This window comes from Leuresthes tenuis, unplaced genomic scaffold (genome assembly GCF_036924035.1).
Source record: "Leuresthes tenuis unplaced genomic scaffold, fLeuTen1.0.hap1 SCAF_20, whole genome shotgun sequence".
Classification (NCBI taxonomy): domain Eukaryota; kingdom Metazoa; phylum Chordata; class Actinopteri; order Atheriniformes; family Atherinopsidae; genus Leuresthes; species Leuresthes tenuis.
In genome coordinates, this window is record NW_027325374.1 from 18,844,412 (window position 1) to 18,869,118 (window position 24,707).

At 40.5% G+C, this 24,707-nt stretch overlaps 1 protein-coding gene across 2 annotated transcripts in view; it reads left to right on the plus strand.

Moving 5' to 3' along the window:
* Positions 1-24,707, plus strand: part of pemt (phosphatidylethanolamine N-methyltransferase) — a 56,856-nt gene that overhangs the window by 17,564 nt on the left and 14,585 nt on the right. For both annotated transcript variants that reach the window (XM_072373839.1, XM_072373840.1), the window contains exons 3-5: positions 1,002-1,117; positions 14,690-14,835; positions 20,425-20,536. In XM_072373839.1, the coding sequence (XP_072229940.1) occupies positions 1,002-1,117; positions 14,690-14,835; positions 20,425-20,536 (374 nt within the window). The remainder of the gene's footprint in view (positions 1-1,001; positions 1,118-14,689; positions 14,836-20,424; positions 20,537-24,707) is intronic.

A 24,707-nucleotide genomic window follows, 5' to 3' on the forward strand; every position in this document is an offset into this window, starting at 1 on the left:
TGTTATTTTTTCTGCTTTTATTTTGCTTGCAAGCATATGAACCGTCTATGTTCCTGTTCTTTTCCCCTCATTACCCATATTACTGATGCTGTGCTTGTGTGCAGGTTGTCCTCCATTAAAGAGCCGTACGTTACGTGAATAAATTGTCAGCTGCTGATCAGGCGGACAGACTTTCTCCCTTGAAGGGTTTGAAAATTAACACAAGTTACCCCAAAATAACCCTTGCCACACTTTTGTATTACATAAAGTTTCAATTGCCACAGTGTGTATTCTTGTGTGTAAACAAGGGCGTGATGCAGTGAAAATGACTTGGGGCTACTTTTAGCTATTTTTTTCCCATTTCTGCTGCTCAGATGTTCTTCTCTTACGAATAAAAGATTGTCAGAGATCCCTCCCTCTCAAATATCTTCCCACTGTTCTGTTTAAGACCCATGTCTGCATCTAAGATGTAAGTGGGCTGATAGGGATGCAGGTGGAGCCTGTTAAGGCTTTATTGGATTTGTCTTGAAGAGCTGTTAGTTCTGCCAATCTGGCGCCGTTCCCTGTACCTTCCTCATCTGTGCCTTTCTGTCATTTCCAAGGCTTGATTGGTTTTGATAACATCAGAGGTCTGTCTGCAGAACACCTGAGTATTTTTAGCACACTCCATCATCCAGTGGATGGCTGTAAATCATGTTGAACAGCGCTGTGTGAAGTTGCTGTACCATCTCTGACTCATGATAACAGCATAAATAGCTTCCTAATGTGGATGCTGCAGGGTGCAGCATTAGATGTCTTTTCGGGTTTTAAGAGAAACCAACAGGTCTAATGTGTTGAGAAGCAACGTACACACTTGTAAACACTGTCAACTTACTTCAGTAGTTCGGTTTCCAACATAAATGAGTGGAAAATCGTAGCGGATATTGAGATCTTTGCTGTTAGTTAATAACACAACTCCAACATGGGTGGCATCGTAATTATCGGTCACGTGAGCTGATCTTTTCCTTTCTGGCGTTCCTTAGGTGGCGAGATGGGAGCATCGTACCCGGGGACTCTCCAGGATCTTTGGGAGCCCCCACCTGGCCTGTTACTGCCTGGGCTTTGTCATCATTCTGCTCAATGTTTATCGAAGCCACAGGTAAATCTTATTTGTCCTCAAACATGCTGCCTTTCATGGTCCTAAGATGCGGATGGGCATTTTAAGAGTTAATTTTTCGACAGGCGCTTATAATAAGATGATACGGGGCAGCCACTTCGATTCACGCTCTCTCCATTCAAAGATTGGTGATCTGACAGCTGGAGGAGTGGCAGTCCACCCTGTGCATGTGTGTGTTCAACAGCAGCTGGATGGGTTAAAAGCAAAGGAGAAATTTCATGGATTTCCCTGTATCTACATGACAATAAATCTGATATATATATGTGCAAAATGAATAAGATAATTCCCTTCTGAAATTGAATTTGATGCAAGCAACACATTTTTTTTTTTAAAAAGGGAAAGAAATACTTTAAAAGTTTAATAACACCGAATGAAATATCTTACAACTAATCAGGGCAGTAGTTAACAGACCAGTAGTCTGACCAGTAGCCCTGTGACTCTGTGGGCAAATAGTTCAACAATGTGAGAATAACACTTCTCAGTCCAAAAGCTGAACATAATTATCTGCAGTGCTTTTGCATGAACATGCCTACCACTGTATAACCTGCTCAAAAGCACTCGTGAGGGGGTATAAGGGTTTAAAAGGTCCGTTTTTCTTTTAAAGAACATAAGAGCATCATTTGTCCATCTTGAAAACCAAATGCAGTCATATAAGACAGGGTTAGATGTTAACTTCTTCAAAAGCAGAGAATCACACCTCTTGGTAACTTGCGTAACAATGCGTTGGGCCGTCTTAGCTAACGGGAGCTAATTTGCTCCGTTGAAGAAAGAAAGGTCATGATGAAAGTTGTGACTAAATATTTTCTTGATCTTTTGCTCGGGTTCACCGAGGACGACTTGCTGTTCGCTTTTTGAGGACGGCATGAAGCACGTCAAAACCTCCGCCTGCGCGGGGTGAAGAGTGACGCAGACAAACAAAGGGCCAACAGTAATTCTCGCTTGAGGCTAATCTGTATTATCTCATCTCTCTCTGAAGAAGCTCTTCTTGGAGTCGAAGTCCAACCAACAACACACAGATTAGGATGCTTATGAGAGGGCCCAGGAAAGGCACCTCAGCACTGTGACCGCATACATGGGGTGCTACAGTGGCCTGCTGATTCAAATACAGTATGCATTGACTAGAAGTGAAGTTTGAATCTCCTTGTCAAAGATGTGAGCATCTTGTTTGAATCAAACCTTACTGGAACTGTCAGCACATCTGTTGTTCTCTCCACACGTGAGTGACAGCAGTCGTTTCTCCTGGGAGTCCCTGCAAAGACCAACCATGTGTGGTTTCTGTGTACACGATCAATGCCTAAGATTGACAGACTGATTGTGTAGGTTGTGCTCCCACGGTTTTTCCCTCTCTGGGCTGTATCTCTTGTTTTTCTGACTCTCTTACTTATATATGTTCTACCTGAAGAGGATCGACATGCTCTCTGTGAGTCGAAAGGGAGAAAGTTCTTTCCAAAGGGGTGTTGACGATTTCCCGTCCACACAACAAATTCAAAACAAAAGCTTTCTTTATCTCAATTACTCGTCTTTGTTTCTGCTTTCTTCTTCAAACGTGAATGCCTCCCCCACTTAACCAGCATTTATATGGATTTTTTCAGCTCCTCTTTCTTTCTTCCTCCTTATTTGTTCCTAAAAGGCCCTTGTCACCCCATGCTCTCTACCAAAATGATGGCAAAGCACCCTCAGTGTAGCTGCACATATATAGTAAGTCAGTGTAAGATTTTTTTCTTTCTTTCCCAAAGCATGTGTGTGTGAGATGTGTGTGTTGCTGGGCAACAACTTACAGAAAAAGCAGCCTCTAAGCGATAAATAGTCTTACCAGTTCCTTTTTTTCCCCTTTGTGTGTTGACCTTTGTTGATCATTCTCTTCAGAAGCACAGACAGGCTAAATATAGTTATACACAACATTACATTTACTCACTCAGGAGCAGCAAACGTGAAATAGCTGTAAAATCGCTGTAAAAGCCAGTTGTCCAGATTACTTTTATATCCTTAAACTAAAATACTGTGAAGCAGGTGTAGTCATTTTATTTGAATTCCCTTTTAATCTCTTGAACTTGCTCCTGCATATTTTTGAAGAATGTTTGAAGAGATTTCCCTTCATGTTAAGGGAAGTCCTGGCAGTCCAAAGGCAGCAACTGTAATCACTGACGCTGCGAGCACCAACTATGGGTTGTAACCCCTCAAGAAATCGTGGGAGGAAGCGATTTATTCCGCCAAATTCAATGGATGCCTCAGCGATGAGTAGGTGTCGGCCCAGAAGAAGCCAAAAAAAAAAGGAAAAAAGTATAAAAAGAAAATGGGAACCTTGAGACTGCTCTTTCTCTGCATTTTGAATTAATTGTAGAGCCCTTTATAACCAGTCTTTGATAATCTTTGGTTTAAACGAAGCTCTCCTGGTTTCCTTGTAATTCTATTGTTCCCTAAGTTGTTCTTTTTTTGTTGGAGCATTTATTCCTGCCTCACCTACTCCTGGCTTCCTGTTTGTTCTGCCTTTCAGCTCTCTCCTTGCCACACATGGCACTGCCTTACCCATCTAAATCACATAGTTTTATGGCGTAGTTCTTGAGTGAAATTGCGTTAACCAAGTCTAAATCCTAAAACAGGACTCCGGTCTCTTACTGGGAGACCATGCTTTTGACCATGTTGACACGCATTATGCAGTTTGTTTTTGCCTGCTCACTGCACTTACCGTTTACAGACACTCTGACATCTGGTTTTGCTTCATATCTCATGTAACAAATCCTTAAACTTAAGCTGAAGGATGTCGCACAGTTCAGGAAAGTCTGCTTTGTCTTCCGCTGTTTTGAGTGTAAGATAAGTCCTTATCGTCCTCAGCTGCATAAACAGGGCTAAATGATGAAGTCTTAGTCATCTTTAGCTGACATGACATCAAATAGCTTTAAAGAGTTGCTCACAGCATTAATGGTTCATGTATGTCACTAAGTATGATCGTAGTTTTCTTTTTATAGAAACGAGACTTTACAGGCAGTTTTTCAACACGCTGGAGACGCCACACGCCACGGTGAAGGATTCCACTGTTGCATTCATTTTGATGAGGTGTGAAGCTATGAGTCTGATCACAGTAAACATATAAATACTGCTGCAGCACTGAACTGGGAGGGAACCAGACCTGGAGCCCCACAAATCACTCCATGCCCCCATGCCTGTGGTAAATGTACTGCTTTTAGTTTCTCGGGATCACTCTCTGTTGATGCCTCGTCGTGTCGTTAGGAGCCATCAATCAGCATTACTGTGCCTCTTGCTTGGAAGCAAAATGGAACAAAATGTAACTCAAGACTTTTGCACAGTACTGTAGACGCACACCGAGCTGGTTGGAGGCTGGGTAGAAAGTACTGTGACTTCTGAATCTTTTTCAGAGCACAATTGTTGCCTCATCCTGCTGTCTAGACAGGTTTTATTCAGGAATGAGCCTCAGCTATATACGTGTCACTCCTGCCTGCCGTCTGCATTTTGTGTTGAGATAAAGGAGTAAAGAACTCGGGTTGCTTGTGTTTTTTACCTCGGTGAAACAAAGTGGAAATCAATTTCAAAGGCAAATCACATGACTCTTGACCTGATGAAATATAAGGAAAGGATAAACAAAGAGCACCAACGTGATGGAACACACGACACCTAATGCTCGTGTACAAAGATAGACCTTAAGGAACAGAAAATAAATAACATATTATTCTGAAGAGCCTTGAATCACCTGCTGATTTAAAGATATAGATAGATACAAAAAAATGCTTGTCCTGCTTGTCCTCTTACTTTGCTTGTGACCTTTACACTTTTTGACAGCAACTGTCAGTTTTCTCAGACCAACTGAACCTCTGTTTCAGTTGTTTGGAACACTGACCCTGAGAAATGTTATGAAATGTGTTTTCTTCATCAAAGGCGCAATGGACTTGTAAGGACTTGTATTTTGTGTCAGAGGAAGACATGAAGTCCTTCTACGAACAGACAGAACAGAGGTGTCGCCGTCACACTGAACAAAACACAGCTGGACTGTGTTGGCATCGCTAACTATTAGCTACGAGCTGAAATGATGCCTCAGTTGGCCTAGCTCGAGCACAGATGAGCATTTAAAACATTACTTTCATATTTAGCAATATAGCATATTGAAATATGAGTCTGTTTGTAGAGTTTGCTGCATTTTAAGTAGCAGTCAGCTGTGGTTCAGGGGGTCTGCTCACAACTGAGTCGGCCAGGCGTGAGGAGGAGCTCGACAACCCCTAACTGATGTTACCTAAAATCATGTCATGGCAGTTCCCTTTGAGTCACTGTGAGAGAAAGTGGAGCCACACTGTCCATCCTTTTTTAAGTCTATGATACAAGAAGGCACACAGTAATTTAACAGGATTACTCATCACAGAAAAGTGTACCTACATAAGCCTGTATGGCCTAGAAACCTGCTGCTGCTTTTAACACAGGCCATTGTATCAGATTTCTTTGTGAAAGGCATTTTATCTGGGGTAAGTCAGCACTGTATTCATTCATTATTTTCATTGGGTTTTCTGACACTGAAAGCTTTCATCCTGCCACCGCTGACATGTTCATATCTGCTCCTCGAATTCTATAAGGCCATTTATTACAGGCTATACACTTTCCTGAAATAAGCCCATTTATTCCTTCAAGAACACAGGACATTCAAGTATAACAAGCAGTTATTTTATTGATAGATGGCCTGCAGCGCCATACGCAGATGGACGGTTGCGTCGCTGTGTAATTATGATCGACTGCTGAAGGAAGTCATTCGAGATGAGCCAAATCCTTCTTTAAGATGGTCAGAATTGGTTTCAGTGTGTTGTCCTGTTCCCCCTCGGTCAGGTGGATGCAGAGCAGTATGAATAATGACTGAACAGCAGCCCAGCTAATGCTTGATTAACTTCAAACAAATACACTGAAGAAGAAGAAAAAAAGAGATCAAATAAAATCAGGTGCTAATGCTTATCCTGCCCATAGTAGCTCTGCCATACTTTACAGTAGAAACCCCATTTAAAGGTAACACCAGTCACGTGAGACTGGATGTTTAGTGACCGAATTGATATTTTGATATATATTGTTTTTTTACAAAATCACAGTTTACATTTTTTTTATTGAGATTTTTGGATTTTGTAGTGTAGTTATGCCTCACACTCTAAATTTGAACCAGAAATATTGTTTCGTGCTATTTTCGAACAGTGGACCCAGACGGGATGAGAGCAGGAAGGTAAAATGAATTTCCTGAGCAAAATTGCTAACAAAGCAGCAAAGGCAACGCCATCATTATTTGTTCCAGACAGGTTGTGATGTTGGTGATGGCATCCAAAACACATCCAGATCAATGTACATTTTACCAAACCGCTTAAAGAAATGGCCAAGAGCACACAGCAGGAGTTCTGATTGCCGTTCGTTTGAACAACGATTAAAGTTTGAGATATTTGTCCGTCTCAGCTGGAGAGAAAACGCAGCAACAGTCGAGGTCAAATGAGCCTGAGAGTAAGTAAGTAAGCCATGTGATTGCTGCTGAACGGCTCTTCCTCCTTTCTATTGTAGTATTACTGCTCTGTCCTTGTACTTTAGGTCAGACCTGCCAATCAAACAGACCCGTAACCCTGACACAATGTTTGTCCCTTTTTATCTGTCAGTGTACTGATTTGGTCTTCGCAGGACTTAAGGCCACATTGAGCAGCCGTCCGTGGTCACGGTTTGATCTGAAACCAAGCGGGGGAAGCAGATTTGACTGCTGCTGAGAAGCATAAGTGAGAGGAAATTTGATTTTTTGCTTAATCGCCCAATTGACCTAATTATGCACTGATTCACCAGTGCTGTGATTGGCTGACTGACACACATTAAGCTCAGCCAGGCAGGACAAAAACAGTTTGACAGACGCACAGAGGAAAGAGGATTTATTTTTACCTTCAAAGGACATAACAGTGATGCTCTCCACTCTTTATACTCAATAGTTTGATTACATTCCTCCAGGGGAATTAGCTCTCTGTGTTTGATTGGCTCCAATGAAATAGTTGATGTGGAGTTTAAAGATTTAGAAGCACTAAATATAGAAAATGTAACACAGGGTGCGTGTTTTTGTTCATCAAGTGTTAGATGCTAAAAAAAGAACATGTTAAATAGAGTTTTGTTGGTACTATATAGATGTTGCTTGTAGGTTTAGAGAATCAAATGTACCAGTTTCAAATCTGACAAATTACTAGAAACTTCATAAAAGTGCCCAAATTGTCCATAAATTTCCAATAAAGCAATGCAGATTCCAGTGGAGCAAAAAAGAAAGAATGTACAGTGGCTATGTTTGTGTTTTGCTGCCAAGATCGTGTTATTTAAAGACTGTCCTTTGTGCAAGTACATCCCAAAAGGGATTTAGTTCATGCGGGCTGAAGCGGCCTGTAATCACATTTCAAGAATAACTGACCTCTTGTGGTAATCGCCACAAGAGATGTAAATAACTAAAAAGGACAACTCAAAAATGGCATCAACGAAGTTGACAGTCCTGTTCTAAAAAAACAAAGTGTTTTAGTCTGAAGCATGATTGTTTTCTTGGCTAAGCCAAGTGAAGTGATTGACTAAACTCCAACAGGAAGTGACAAATGTGCTTTACGTGTATCTACAATTAGTGTTTAAAAGTCCAAGTAAAGCAAATAAAGAGATTTTCACAGAAACGTGTTATTTGTGCTACACATTAGTTGGTCTGGTAAAGGTCTCGTATGTCAAATGAACATGTACAGCAACCATCTGTGTTACTCTTGCAATCGTTTGCCTTATCAGTACAAAGCCTTGTGCCAAAGTCACTGTTGCTCAGAGCAACGTCAGCACATCAGCAACTGTTTTCATGTGGCTGTAATCGGCTCGCATTATCTTTGACAAATAGATGGATGAAACGAACAGAAATGTATCTCAATCTCAGTATCAGTTCTGTTAATGTAATCTTTTCAAAGGTATGTAAGTGATTATTTACATGGTGTTTTGATATGGAGTTTTTATGACCAGTCTTAAGTCTTTGGAGGCTGAACAATCGCCAGAAGAAGACTGGTTGTTGTCATGCAGTGAGCAGTTGCCATGTTGCTTTGGGAGGTTTCAGTGTTAATTCAACCAAGGTCACCAAGACTGGCAAGAAGACTCATTGGCGATCGCTGATCTCACGATCTCTCAAAGTGCTCCACCCCTGTAATAAGGAGTTATCAGCGGTACAATTTACCGCCAGTGCTTGCTGCGTGACCATGGAAACCACTGTGAAAGAAATTCTACAGAGGTTGATTTTTACCTTCAGGGAAAAGTACAAACGTTACTGGAGAATAATCATTCTCTGTAGCAGCACTCAGATTCTGTTGAATGTCCCCTCCACCCTGAGGTGGTTTAAGGTTTCTAGTTTTCTGAAGAGCACTTCCGACTGCCCGGTTGACGTCTTTTAAAAAATTGGGTTAAAGGTTATCATGAAGAACTTCTGCGTCTGAGTATTTTCAGGTCTGTTTTTTTTTTTTTTTTCATGATATTCATTTCCATATCAGTGATGATGTATCAGTCTGACAGCAGATGCCCACTCCAGCCTCTGCTGAAATGTTTAGGTGATATGAAAACCTTGGAAAGAACTTCACTTCATTGATCTTCTTGAAAATGAGACCAAATCAGTCTGTTAATCTGTTGGCACTCTCGACCCTTTGGCTTCATTTTACCACTTTGCTGTTAACACCGTATGTGTGGTTTCTTTTTTGGCACTTCTTTCACATAGATGGATAAGCAGATCATTGCAGATGTCAAATCAAACTTTTTCATCTAAGAATGATTGACAAGGTGAAGCCTCCTCAAAGATGGTGAAAAGCAGGAGGAAGTTGCTCACAGTTCAGTTTTAGCTGGTTTTAGGACTTTAATGCTATTACCATTTTAAATGGATTCATACCATCTTATGTAACTGACCGTATTCACAGCCACAGCCCCGTAGAGGGACTGCAGTCAACCAGCCACTTTCTCTTAGATGATCTAAGATAACAGCTAATCGAGCTTTTGCGGTTGCTTAGACATATTCAAAATCAGTAATTACTGCTAAAGATATGCTCCCTCAACTTGGCTTTCAACTCAAATATGCCATGACACCTTTTTTTATTTGTCAAGGTGTGGAAAAATTAATTGAAATTCATACAAATTGGTATTTAACAATAAAAGATGCCATTACATTGATAGGCTGCTGAGGATTTAGAAACTTTAGGTGTGGTTTAGTGTGACCGTACAAACATTAAAGCTGTTGGAAGTGAGTGAGTAAGGGTTTTTTTTTTCTTGTGCCATGAAGCAGCAAAAATACTGTGATTCCCTTTAGTTTATTTCTTTTTATTTGCCACAATTATAGATAATGACTCATCTGCAAAGAAAAGTGATATTTGTTTAAGAAATGCTTTTGGCTGTATCAGACTGCATCGGCTCGAGTTCTTTTTTTAAATGAAACCTCATACAGAGAAGGTTTTCTGTACACTGAGGGGATTGTCCCTCCTCTGCAGCCCCCTCACTTGTGGGGTTCCTCAGGGGTCCATTTTGGGTCCGATGCTGTTCTCATTGTCTCATTTCCTTTGGGGTCCACTTTAAGAAAATATATGATCCATTTCCATGTCGAATCGTTCTGGTGATGAATCCCCCCTTGTTGTAATTAGATATGTATTAAATCATCTTTTAAGGAAAAGATGCACACCTCCTATAAATTTGTATTGTGTTGTGCTAAAATTCCATTTTATTTTCCATATATTCTGACTCAATGTATTTGTCTCTTTTATTGTTCCTACATTCTGTTTTCACATTTCTCTCTTTTATCATAAAGGTTTAGCCTTGACCTTCTGACTTTCATATGAATAAGGGGGTCGACTGTGGTACTGGTTAGGAAGGACAGAAAGGAGCTATCTGCTGTATGTAGAGATAAATAAAGCAGAGAGATGAGAGTCGTGGAGTGCAACATTAGTTGGTGTCCTTGGAACCAAAGGACGTCTCTTTCTCTCCTCATTCCACTGAATCTGAAATGACTGTGTGGTTGTTGTTGTGCCCTCTTATGTGAGCGCAGAGATGGAGGTCAAGAGCAATGCATTGTGTTATAGAGCATGTCACTATCGCGCATCCATTACAACTTGACTCATTGCAACATGTGTGAATGGATAATCATTTATTCTTAAAATTTTATTGTTGTTGTTGACAATAGGTAAATGCATAAAAGTACTCAGGAAGTTGTGCTTTTTAGTTATTTACTTAGTTCTGAGAGAAGGACGAGAAGAAAATGGGGAGATGATGGAGCGGCTGTGACTTCCTTTTTTTTTTTTCATTCCTTTGTTTCCTGTCTGATCTGCAGCATTGACATGCAGTCTGGCTTCATTGAGTACATGCAGGAAATGACTAGAGCACATATCGAAGTAGATTTTAAAGTTTCTAAATCAAATTTTTTTTCTTGAAATCTCACAATGAAAAGCCTAAATGTGCTCTTGTGAAATCACATGCCTCGATCTTTGTGTTTCTTGTGTTTCTGAGCTCTGCTGCTTGCGAAGGCGACTTTGTCTCACTCCCACACTGAAACCTTTCACCTCGACTGTCACAATCCTCCTCCTCATCCCACAATTTTTCCTCTGGAGTCAGACTTTCTCAGTTTGAAAAGCAGGATGAAGAGAAATCTATGACCTCTCCCCTAATCGTAATCATCTGGTAAGGCTGTCATGATTATATGCATGAGGCACAAATCTATGTAAGATACAAAAAGGCTATTTTCAAAGAAAGTTTTTCTAGTTTCACCGATGATGCATCCTTAGCTGTTATGTGACATGCAGCGGTCAGTCCCCCCTCAGAGCCACTAAACCCCTGCCCCCATCTCTGTCCCCACAGACCTCGTTTTCCATCTCTTTTGTAATCCAAATCCCAGCAGTGTGCCAACCCAAACCACCTTATTTAAGACGCAGCCCTCTTTGTGTCTGACGTAGCCAAACACCATGCGACATCACATTATGCTTCATGGTTCCTTTAACAAAGGAAGTGCACCATAGGACTCACAACACAGACCCCGTAACCCAGTTTTCTCTTGTTAACCCCAAACCTAGTTTTGTCTTGGGAGCCATTTTCGTGTGCAGGAAGCACACCACATTCACACCAAAACCCACACAAATCCATGGGTGTCTCCATGCTAACAATGCACAGATGCACTCATAACTCATCCAGTTCGAGGTGGATTAACTCTTGGACTCTGTGGCCTGGTGGCGTCTGCAAAGCAGCTGGGCATAACGGCCAAGATAAAACCTTAGTATGAAAGACATTAAAAAGGCAATAAACAGTCAAATTAGTGTTTAAAAGTCCAAGTAAAGCAAATGAAGAGATTTTCTGCTGAGGACTGACTCCATCCCTAACACCGAAAATGCTATAAACGGACCTAATGTGATTCATTGGCCACGGACAAGCATCTCAGTGCTAACTTTTCAATCCCTGATTACAGAAGTATGTTCTACCTGGATGCCAGAGTTTGGGCTGTCAACTTAAACGGCAAAGGAATAATGACAAGAAAAACTGGAGTCATATTTTGAGGAGTGAAGCTGAAACGCAGGACCTCAGAAAACCGACTGATGGGCCGATAACCATCTCGCCCCACAGGTTTCTTCTTCATCACAGCACCAGCATCATTTTTAACGTTTGACACTACACAGCTGGGACTGAACTGATTTTAAATGATACACCAGTGTTCTGCCGGGACAGCTAGAATTTGATCTTTTTGTTGACATGCTCAAAAACATTCAGATGTGAAGACCCTCACTTTAAATAAGACACTACCGAGTAAACAACATTATTTTGATCTCCTCAACCCAAATAACGCCATATTCAAAGGAAGCAATGGTTGAACTAACTTGCATTAATGCAGACATTAATATATTTTAATTTTATCATTGACGGCATCTTGTTGCACACACAGCTGATTTTTGACGCACGCCTTCATCGCCACTGCGGCCAGGTCTGTTATGTACAAGCATTCTTTTTTTGTAAGAGCCAAGGTTGCTGGTTTCATTCACAAGATCTGGCAACACCAGCTCCTGAAGCTGATGGCTGTGGGTAAAAAGAACACACTTTTGAGTAATGCTCTGTGTTTTACAGGGATATTTGGGTATAATAGAATTAGTGCAAATATCACTCTGGCATTGGGGGAAGATATCACTGCAAACACAGACTGATGCTTAGTTAGTGTTTTGCCTGCTTTACTCGGTTAAAACTACTTTTTCAACTACTCAGTGTCTCCTGTATACATTTTGAAATGGCATCAGTGTTTTTTGAATGTGAAGAATCAAGTTGAATCAACTGTTTTGGTCACTTCTGCTTGGCTCATATGTGACTGCAGACCTGTGACCCGTTTACCATCTTTGAGTAAGACACGAGGGGCTTACAGAATTTGATCTCATGTCATCACAGACATAAACCAAGCATGCCTTCTGCAACTAGAGCAAAACTCACTAACTTGTTTCTTCACCTTCTCCTGTATCCATCCAGCTTCTTATTTGTAAGGGGACTTGAATTATATGAGTCTGTCTCTCAATGCAAGAATTTTTAAGACATCGTTACTGAGGCAATAGTGATGTTTTTTTAAAAATATATATCATAGCTGATATAATAGGTAAGGGGCGTTCCTAGAAACCAGCCAATAACTTCATCCGAGCAGTTTAGCACAGTTTCTGTGCCATCACAGTTCAGGCTGTAATGGTCTGAACTGGGGCACAAATTTAGTTTTTTTTAAGGTGACTGCTTCCACAGGCCATGCATTTTCATGCGGGCAACACTGGAGACAAATTGAGGACCCATTGAAAGCAGGCGCTGATTTTCGGACAGGTTTAATGGAGGCTTTGTGGGAGAACACGCAACACAAAATGAAAATGCTTTTACTGTATGACCGAACTCACACAACCCGTGACCCTCGCATCATCTGTCAGTGCTTACGCCAATTAAGTGTGACGTCAGCCAAAATTAAATGCCTTCTCACAAACGAGCAGTCTCTCTCTCTCTCTCACACACACACACACACAGGCTGCATTAGAGGAGATAGCGGGGTTGCCAGGTTAGTGTGGTTTTGTAGCCTTTTTAATCCCTGTGGCAGTTGTCACGTTACTAATTAAAAAGTAGTAGTGTATATTAGCTCTGACTTGTCAGCAGAATGCAGAATTTCAGGCCTTTTGAGCCATTTTACAATGATGTATGATGTTGTTGGTATCTGTTTTCCCCTTAATGCCAGGGAAAGTCTTTAATATGCGTTATGAAAAATAACTCAACAGTTTTAAAGTGATTCAGCCCTTCTCACACACACACACACAAAATCTGTCAGGGTGAAGTCAGAAACACAACAGGACACAAGAAGAAAAATACTGACCACTGACAGTGGGTGATGTTATCCTATTTGCCGATGGGCTGATTGCAGCCATTAAGTTGAACATCAGCCAGTACTAATGTCCCTTGTTGTAACTAAATTCAACTCCAGTTCTATAATTACGCAGCAGCCCTCAGAGCACTGAGGGTAAACAGGCCACTTTTAGTAATGAGAAAAGACGAAAGTGCTTCTTTTCTCAGGCGCACCAGCATTAAATCCCATTTAAATACACGACTTTTTCGTGTAAAAAGGGTGACCGTCAAGAACTCAATGAAAATGTGATTATTCTTTAGTGTTGTTAATCACAACATGAATGTGAATAGCACAAATCGGCTTGTGAACAATAAGTCTTGATTTTTGAGTTGATTTTAGGCCTTCTGTGCCAACTATTACTGTTTTAAATGAATTCAGATCATCTTATTTAACTGGCCTGCTTCACTTTATTAGGGTCCGAATGCAGCAGTGCGCAATCAAAGTCAATTCAGAGCACACCGGACTTCTAATTATCACAATTTGCTTTTGGAGCACCTGATATGTCAGTTTCACTGCACGGAGCCTTAGTAACAATGTTTAATGAAGCCAGAGGAGCATGGAGTTTGATGTTGGAAAAGTCACAGCCTATTATTGCAGCTTACGGACTCAGTTCTCAACAATGAGATGAGCGATGGCCAGATCTCATGAAAATCTGTCAGCGGAACCACAGAGTCGATCTGATTTTCTCAGAATCTAGAAACTGCATCAGCTCCCCAGTCCAGTGCCTGTGGGTGGGTGGTCTCTCTTGCTTCCACTTAAGGAGAAAAAGCTGCCTTGCAATCAGAGTTTTTTTTAATTGAGCTGAAAATCTAAAATAAATGTATTAACCCAGTTTTGGATGCCCATAGCTGACAAAAAAATAAATCTAATGAATTGTTCCAAAATGACCAGAAGCCTCAGACCAACATGTCCCCATTAACTGAATAAGAGATATATCATCTTTTCACGTTCCTAAACTTGTGTGACTGTGATCAGGAGTGTGTCCTTTCAGACAGAAATGATAAGCCTTTTACTTTACTTTTTTGAACTGAAGCTAGTGTTCAGTTTTTCTTTTGCTGTTTTTATAAAACCGACAATATTATTCGGCTACAGTACACAGGCCAACTCAGCCGTACTAACTCTATCTTGTGTACATTAGTTGAACGACGGCTCTTGTGGTTTGAACTGTTCCCCAGTATCACGGTGGCAATGAAGACTCAGGCCAGGTGGGAGGCGATGGAGCGCACAGATGTTCTCTACAGCGGGGCAGCTTTCCTGGTGCTGGGCACCGTGCTGGTGGTCGGCAGCTTCGTTGCTCTGGGATTCACCGGAACCTTTCTAGGTGAGTGTGAAAGATATTGAAGAGGCCCTGAACCAGTTTTGTTCCTAAACTAATTTGCCCTGCATCTCAGTAGATTACTATCAGATTTAAGGCAAACATCCATGGTTCTAACGTCAGTTCGGTGGCTTATTTAGCACCTCCAGGAGGTTTTACTTGAAATGTCAGTACAATTATGGGATGGATTACTGTGAAATCTGATAAGCTGTGGCTGTCTGGTCTCTTGCCTTCTTATTGTAACAGTTTGAATAACATGTTGTTGTTTTTTTTTAACCTGCTATACGTCTCGCCGGGATGCCAAATGGCACACCTTATGAAACAAAATAAATCTTTGGAAAACTTATGACAAAGGAAGGAAAACAAATAAAAGAAAAATAGATAGAGCTCCAGCATTAAGGAAGACACATGAAATCTGACGCATGTCCAGCAGTGTATACATTCCTTGTCGTTGCTATGCGTGCAGCAAACATTTTCATATCCTCAATTTTATTACACGCCTCTGCCTCTGAGGCCTCATGCTCGTTTTTTTTCTGCTGCTCCAGCATACATCCAGACATTATCTCAAATCAACACGAGCACAACATGGACACGGTGACCATTTGCCAAGCATTGGCATCTAGTTTTCTAGGTCAGTCAACTGACTGAGTCATCTCCGAGATCCAGACGATCGCATCGGTTCCTCCACATCTTTGTCCATCAGTGGGCTGAAATGTCAGTCCATCACAGAGGAGAGACAGGAGGAGCAGCAGGAGGTGACAGGAGTGTCCAAACACGTGGGCAAATGTGTTTACATACTTCATGTGTCAGCAGCTTGCATGGGCACGTGCTCATGTATGTGCATGTGCACGTGTCACTGAATTCCCATCTTTCAGCTTCTAATTGGAGTGAGAGTTGGAATGAAGCTGGGACATGAAATGGCTAATGTAGGCTGCAATAATGTAGGTCAATGACTCTCAAATATGGTAGAAGAGAGCCTGGTACTTTGGAGTTAAAAAATGTTCACCAATAAAGAAATTATTAACAATGATCAGCCTGAATCTGTCCATCTATTGTCATTTCAAATTGTATTTATAAGGTCCTACTCATGCAGTGGAAACCTGATCGTATTAAAGTAGCAGTCAGGGGTGTGTTAACACAATGCCAAGGATGAAAGATGAAAGCAATAATCCAAGAGAAGCTGTTGTTGCTGCCTATCAATCTTATAAGGCCATTTTCATCAAGGTCTCACCCCAAGGCCAGACTGTACAGTGCTCAAAGAAATGGAAGTAAAATACAAGAGCTACATGTCAGACTCTGCAGACCTCATTTAGTAGGTAATGGCCACAGGATGTTTTAATCGTGTCCTGATAGGTAGAGCCTTAGAATTAAAAGACGTATGTATCTTTGTAGGTTTTGGTTGCTTTGTTTTCTGCCAAGGCTTCGTTTACTTCAGCAACACAATGCCAAACATCATTCTCCAAGCATTTCAATGGCTTCGAAGCCAAAGAGTCCAGGTGCTAAACAGACCGGCCTGGGTCAGGGTTACAGGAAGCCTTCTCTAAATAATGTTCACACGTTATGCTAACAGCAGCCCTCAAAGGTCAGTGATTGGGGGAAAAAAAGCCTGGAATACCTTAGTAGTGGGATGAGGTTCATCTTAACATTGTAATTGTAATACTGCTATTGTAATCCAAAAGTCTATTCCAAAGTCCTCAGGATGAGTGCGTACTTAAGGATGGTCTTTATGCAACTCCTGATGACACCATGTTTCCTTTCCCATTCCTCCTGGCATAGAAGACCTATAATTGAGGATATAGCCTGTAGGTGTGGGTTGTGATTTGATATGTCTTATTGGCTCTACATTAATCCCCTTATGTCACTGTGACCCAATGATTCAAACTGATGGCACAGGGACTGACAAGAGTCCAGTTGAAATTAGATTACATGTAGCGTTAACAAGTTGGCCATCTGGCTGGGGGAACCAAACTCTGATTACAACCTCCTGATTGCAGGCCCATTTCTCCAACATCAAAACCACAATAATGCAATCACTACCCCTCAGGAAGTCCACGTTGACCATTTTCATAACAATGAAAAAATGAAACAACGCTGAACCAAGATAATAGGAAAATGATGTTCTGCTTGGCTGTTGGATCTGAATGCTTTGGCAAGTCAAAGATTGATGTTAGGTTACATTGTTGAAAGACGGTTGCGGCTGGTTTGCTGCTGAATGGCAAACAGATTTGTTTATATAATCTCTTTTATCACGCCCTACCTGTTGTGCTTTAAATGAGCATACATAATAAAAAGTGTTATGTAACTTAGGCATGAGTAGCCCTTTTTTGACGGGAAAACAGGGCCAACAGCCACACATTTGTGTAAATCAACAGGTCAGCTGTAGCTGCCAACAGCCTACGTGCGTGTGTATGTGTAGAAATATTAGTGTGGGCACACTGAGGAGGCATGAGGGATGTAGTTGAATGTGCATGTCCTGTTATTCTTAAGGCCCAAAATAGGTCAGAAATTGTTTTTGTGTTTGTGTGTATACGTGGTTACATTTGATGCAGCTTATTACATCAAACCATAGAAAGTGTTCAGGTTACAGGGAGCAATGTCCTAGTTCTGCTGCACTCAAAGTTTTGTTGGACCACACACACATACTTGTCATTCAGTTCGACATCCTGACAAGACATGTCAGAATTTCACTGAACTAAACATAGAATATATTTCTGCTGATGAATCATTTTATTCTCTGAGCTCGTTTGTCTTTTGGCCAAAATTCTAGCTGCACAAAAAATTAAAGAACACTGCAATGAGAATGTTTTCCAAGAGGCAGGAATTTTTAAATAGCTATATCTGCAGTGCAAGTTGACTGGTACAATGGTACAATATCTGTGATGGGAACTCTGTGATTGTGTTGCATTGCATCACGTATTGTTCAGTGTCATGACTGAAGCTTAAAAAAAGCTAGCAAAAGTGGGATGTTCTGAGTTTACAGACAACCAGTTGTGTCTATACACTGACTCAGTGCTTATGTTAGCAAGCAAAGTATTCTAGCTCCCATTCTCCTCGTGGGGGTCAGGTAACCTATTTTTCTCGCTTTGCTAAAGGAATGGGGGAAAAAAATAGAGACAAATTCAATTTTTCTTTCTAAACAGCTGGTCGGTCAGGAGTTAAAAGTTCACTCAGAAAATGTGTTTCTGTGTCAGCTTATGATGCAATTGAATTTAATCATTATGCAGTCAGATTGTAAAACTAAATTAAAGGTTCAGTCCCTTTATGCAACAAGAAGTTACATATGAAATAAAGTGATTTTCAAGTCGGAGAAATTAAACTGCATGCTGTGGACAGTTGAGGACGGTTGCTGGAGTGGGTTTCAGTTTTTAGTATTCTTTGTGGTCTGGGTAGAAATCTGCCCAAAGCCTTCGGTATACCAAGCACAATGTGCACTTAGCTATGGATAGCTACTGTTGGACTTAGACAGTGCACAGATTTATTTATTTATTTTTTCCTAAAATATCCTTTCGATCCTTTGATACACAGCCCAAGACAGGGCAGTCGTTCAGCTGCAGCCTGTCGGCAGTAGATCATGGTCAGAGCGCTCTCACTTTGGAAAATTATGGAGGTATGATCTGCAGCCACAGATGAGTGACTTTTTTCCCAGTTAAAAGACCACACTTCAAAAACTTTAATAACTGTTCGAACCAACGCTAAATATGGCAATTTTTACAGTGCGGCAGTTTTGCAATCATATGGATGTTTTTTGACGTTTGTGCAGATCTCAACTGAAGAACATCTGTGTTACGTCACGGCCGCTGCGTGCACGGCCGCTGCGTGCACGGTCGCTGCGTGCACGGTCGCTGCCCAGCGTGTCCTACCGCTGATCAGCTGCGATCAGCTTTTTTACTTTTCTATCATAACCTCACGTGACACATGTAAGGTGTATTTGTTCCACTGAATCACCTGGTGGAAGATCTTCTGCAGAAAAAGAGCAGGCACTTTTGAAAAATATTAGCTGGTGACTGGATGCAGCATCTGTCCATCACGGCTGCAAGCAAATTTGAACCAATCAGATCAACAAAGCTGCCAAGGCTGTTGTCTAATCTAAAACTGAGCCACAGCAGCCAGAGCAGACTGATTATTGGTCTGAAATTCGTGTTTTTGGCTCTGGCAAGTAGGATTCTCAAGTTGTTGTTATTTAGAGAAACAGACAGGAATCTAACTTGGCTACATGAGCATTTTCTTACGTGATACTTCAAACTGGCCTCACTGTTTGATGGAAACAGACTTACTCCTGTGGGCTTAAGTTGTTAAAAAAAAAAAAACAAGATGCAGCTTAATGCTCTGACAGTACAAAAGATTTTCTCCTTTGCGGGAACAAAATCGTAACTGATATTTTCACAAGATTTAAAAACTCTTACACTGTCCTATTTATGTATGCATTTCAGCTCGAGCACACTGAGTCAAAAGCTTGCAGGTGATTGTCAGGGCTGATCTGTTACTGACTCAGAGGAGTGAATGTGAAATCCCTCTGCGAAAACTGAGTGATTCACTGGTCTATGTTGCAAGTGATACCTAGCTCTGAGAAATATCTGTCAAATGCAGTAACCTGTCATTTTTTGAAACTGGCTCCGCAGCCCTGCAGACATCCAACCGTGGGTGTCATCTAGGTGTGATACTATTCAATTTTACCCTTTACCATTCTTGCATTTGGAGGCGGTTGCAAAATATTTTCATTTTGAGATGGCGGATACGCTCATAGCAGTTGAGAACAACTGTCTAAATATATTCACAGATCACTGTTTATCCAGGAAATAGCGTGGTGCAGAAGTTGACAGGAGGTTGCCTTAGTGACACTGGTCTCCAAAATGTTTGGCAGCTGTCGCCATGGGAAACGCACACCCAGAGGTTTAAACCTGAGGTAGTGTCAAGAAATATGTTCAAAAGCGTTTGGGGAAAAATGCAACATTAAAATGTATAGATCCTCATGCACAAAGTGAGAGTTCAAGCACTTTTACACAGATAAAACTCCCGAGTCTTTAGATGAGCTCATGCTCATACTCAACTGTTGACATCAGTGATGTTCAGGTGATGTGCAGCAGCCAGACAGGGAAGCATTAACAGGGAAGTGTGGTGCCAAAGTTCAGTTCCCTGGTAATGCATGTGCACTCTGACTTCAGTGTGCTGTTGGTTTGTCAGGAACTCGTGAAAATGGTCATCGCATTATGAGCAAGTCCAAAATCTTTCTGGTTCGAGTTCATAACAAGACATCAAGGTTGCAGAAACCTAGGCAACAGCATGACGCAATCCAACAAATATTCATTGTCAACAAATATGACACTGAATTCCAGTTCACCAGAGCCGTTGGTTAAAGTGTTCCCTGGAGTCAGATTTGAGACTTTTACCTTTTTGGAGATAATTGATGGTTCTCGCCAAGTACACGCTGGATTTGGCACCAGTCTCCTGTATTACTGAACCGAGAAAACGGTTATAAAAAAAATCTGTCAGCTTTTAGTAATTAAATGTTGTTAACGTGTCAAATTGAGCCAAAATCCTCCCATGTGACTGTGTCCCAGCATTAATCCACTGTGTGTTTCATTGTCTGTTTCCCAGGTGACTACTTTGGCATTCTCATGGATGAGAAGGTGACAGGATTTCCCTTCAATATCACAGAGAACCCAATGTACTGGGGCAGCACTGCCAACTACCTCGGCCTGGCACTCATGTAAGTGTGTGTGTGGGTGTGTGTTTGTGTGTTCAGTGGGGCAAAAGGGCACTTTCGTGATTTCAGTCAAAAAGAGTGTCAATTGAGTTATTGAGTTTTTACAAATCAAGCTGTTTTAAGAGGTTGGTCCTTCACCATTAACTGAGACGTTGTTAGTTTGAGGATAAATTAAACTTCAGTAAAATCCATCACCTGGGTGGCAAAGTGCTCATGCACTTCAAATGCTGTTCTAAATGAAGACAATAAGCTGCATAAATGATGAACTGTAACCTAAAAATAGCAAATGTTTTTTTTCCACAAGTTGCAGATCACTCCTGAAAACTTTTACGTGTGCTCCCGTCTCCATGACAACCATTGCAACGTGTCCCAGAGCTCAGCATGTAGTTGCTAGGCAGGCTTTACAGGGTCGATGTCTCTGATAAAAATAAAGCTGTGAGCCGCTCTTTCTACTTTTCCCTGAGCTTGAATGTGAACCTCAGCATTGGTCTTACTGCGTCTTTTTTCCTATTTTGCTCCGACTCATTCATTTAGTTCACCTTTTCACTTTGTATTCAAGCCGCTCAGTAATCAAACCAGTGGTCTTCTTACTGCCACCTATTACCTCCACAATCCCACCCCTTTTCTTTGCAGCCTCAGCCTGCTCTGCCGTCATCATACTTTTGTCACTTTATTTTTTCATCTTAAGGGTGAATAATGGCGTAAAATATCTCAAAACTGGCGGTTACTTTAAGCTCCTCTGAATTGTGGTAGAAGTGATGTGCGTTTGCTGCAGCGAATACATTTTAAAAGAATTACAGTTAGTCAGTATCCCTCAAAAAAGCAAGCCAGCAGATATTTTTAGGTTCTAAAAAGTTAGGATGTTGAAAACAAATTAAAAAAGATTGCATATGCATCCGGCAACCAGTTAGATTTGTTTAAAAACAGGTCAGTAACACGACTGGATATAAAAAAAAAGCACCTTAGAGAGGTAGAGTCTCTCAGAAGTAAAGATGGGCAAAGGTGCACGATATATAATATTATCTAAAGATTCAGAGAATCTGGAGACATCTCTGTGTGCAAAGGACACGGCCAGAAATCAACGTTGGAAGCTGATGGTAGCAGGCATCACTCTGGGCTCAGGAACACTTCCAGAGATCATTGTCTGTGAACACAGTTCACAGTGTCATCCACAAATGCAGGTCAAAGCTCTCCCATGCAAAGAAGAAGCCATATGTGAACATAAGTCAGAGGTGTCACCATCTTCTCATGGATGCCACAGCCTCTGGACTAAAGAGAGGAGATACAGAAAATGTCCAGAATCATTTTAAATGCATTTTTTCACCTTTTCACCAATCATCTTCATACCCATGTCCAAACTTCTTTTGGATGACATAAGTAACATCATTGGTCACAGAGGATTTCTTACCCATGTTAGATAACCTCTTGATGACTCGTATTTGACTGGGGTAACAAACCTCATGGGATTTCTCTGGTATTCCAGCGCTCTGCTTGGGTTTACGGGCACTCGACTTGATTGTTTCATTGAACATTTTAAGCAGAGACCATCTGCTGAAGCTATCTTTGCATCACATGTCGAGCATGATACATCACATTTTACTGATTAACTGGTGAACAGAGTGGCATATTGGGAGGCTCGTGAAAATTAAAAACAAAAGCTAGGTAAGAATTTAATAATGGTGAAAATCAAATTAGCTCGTGGTAATGAGAAATTACAGTAAACTATACAGGCATGATCAGTAACTTCAATACATAAATTCCAATTTATACAGGACTATGAATAGCCAGGCATCTCTTGCACAATGTGGACACAATATGCATAGTTTGGTCAAAACCTGTATAAGACTGAAACTACGATGCTAATGCTTGCAAGTGTTAGAGCAGTGTCTGCTATGTTGCTCTGGTCTTCAAAAATGAAATCAAATCAATCAGTTTTGAATATTCTGAATATTTGAGAAAAATGCGCAAACTTTTTTTTACTGTAACAAAAAAATAAAAAAGGGTTTTTCACATGAAGCGGGTGGAATTTTTATGGCTGGCTTTGTTGATCTGGCTGGAACGATGGTTGAGGACAGACAGGACAGTAATTGGTGGTTTGTGGCTTTGTTGTCTTCCATATCAAGGACTGACTGAGCCCGGGGTCAGTATCGGGTTGTTCTTTGTTTCGGTTGTTGTTCTGCTGCAGCAATTTCTACCCTTTTGGGCTGTCCTTCATTTATTTCTATATTGCTGTGAAGGAGCCATTTTCATTGACCTTGTATTAAATCATTTGAGGAATAATTGACCAAAATCTGACCCATGAATCATTCATTTGTTCCCGTCATGTTTTGTCTTTTTTTTTTCTGTGACTGTCTTTTAGAAAATTGCCAAAGATAACAGTTTGATAGAGTGTGTTCAGTGTGTCCTGAAAATATTCAAGGAAACTGGAAAAATGGAGGACAAAAAAAAAAGAAAACCATCTCCAGCAGATGAACAGCACCTTAAAATGTGATGTCCTTAAGAAAGTGGATGCAATGTGTCATCAGTTCATCAGTTTGCAATGCTTATTATGCTATTGTAATTTTATCACACATTATACAACGTGTGATAAAAATGCGAAACGAAAATTCCAGGATCTTTTAACTTGGGCTGTGTTCACTCCTATATGGGTGTAGAATGTGTCGTTTGCATTAAGACCCGTATTCATTGAGAACTCCATGATGGAATGTAATGGGGCAATTAAACACCACAAAGTGAAAGTGCATGTATTTTTTTTTTTTTTAAAATTGGATATTTCAGAAGGGTCACATTTTTGTAATTGTTAACCGTGTTGCTTTTTGGTGCCTCGTTGCATCAGCTGTATTTATCATGTACTGAAAAAAAAAGGGAAAAACGGCCTAAAATCCTCCCAGACAACTGTGACTTTGACAGAAAGTGCTGTGGTAATTGTGTTGTTTTCTTTTCACATCATCAAACACACATAAAGAACAATCTTGGCTTGCAGCTGCAACTGAAGGACAAAAACACTTTCCTCTCCACCTCCACCAAATCAATCTTTCCCACACATTAGACCTCTTACTTGCTCGCTGTGTGACCTAGAGGGGGAGGAGATTAGCTGGCACAAATTAAGCAAACACACATCAACTATTACATTAACAAGAGTGACAAGACAATTGTGTTGCTTAATAGATAAAATGGGAGATAGAATTGCTGCACATTGATATTCTTCTTTTGTGGTTACTTATTATGCATTTTTGCTTGGTGGAAGCTTTCTCTTTGTTTCTGCCTGTGCTTTAGTATCGACCAGCAGAAAAACAGCTTGATTTCTCGCTGTGCATTACTCCTTATGCAGCAGTATGATAGGCTGCCATGCAGAGTTTTGAAAATGTAGGTTATCACAGAAAATGGAAATTGTAAGTCCCCTGGAAATCCTTACAAAATCCTCCTCTGTGACATCAAACCAAGCATAAAATGAATGTTTCTTAGTTTTCATAAACCCAGTGAGGCATACTGTTAGCTGGATTTATGATAAGAAACTTAAGCACATGTAGATCTATCTAATCAATAAACAGTGATGAATATGCAGAAAAATGTGAGTTAAATAGATAAATAGAACTATTAAGTAAATCATGGAACAAAAAATCGTATAGAATATATATCACTTTAATGGACAACTTCAGCTAATTTAAGGTGACTTTAACTCATAATTCCACACTTATTTACTTAAGGTGAATTTGATTAAAATAATGTGACATTTACTTCATTTGCAGGACTAATATTTTCCATTGAGACATTTATTTACCAGCTTTTTTTTTGTTCCCGGTTCTTATATTTAAATAGGGAGGATAGTTTTGATCTGGTTTCAATCAGTTTACCACACCACCATCAAATGTTAAAACTCTCCATCTAGCTGGAAACTTCCCCTGACATATGACTCCAAACACTGTGAATTATGAAATAAGTCTTCTAAAATAAATGAATGTAGAATTAAAAAAGAAAGGCCCCTTGAAATGAATAAAGTTTCCTATTAATAATGTGTTTTTAATAAAAAATTGTATGTATTTTACGATATCAATTCTATATATCTAGTTATGTTTATGTGATTTATTTATTTCAGGATTTATACATATTTAAGTATTCATGATCAAAATAGACTGAAAAGCATTCCAAATCACTTAACCCACTTGCCATATCA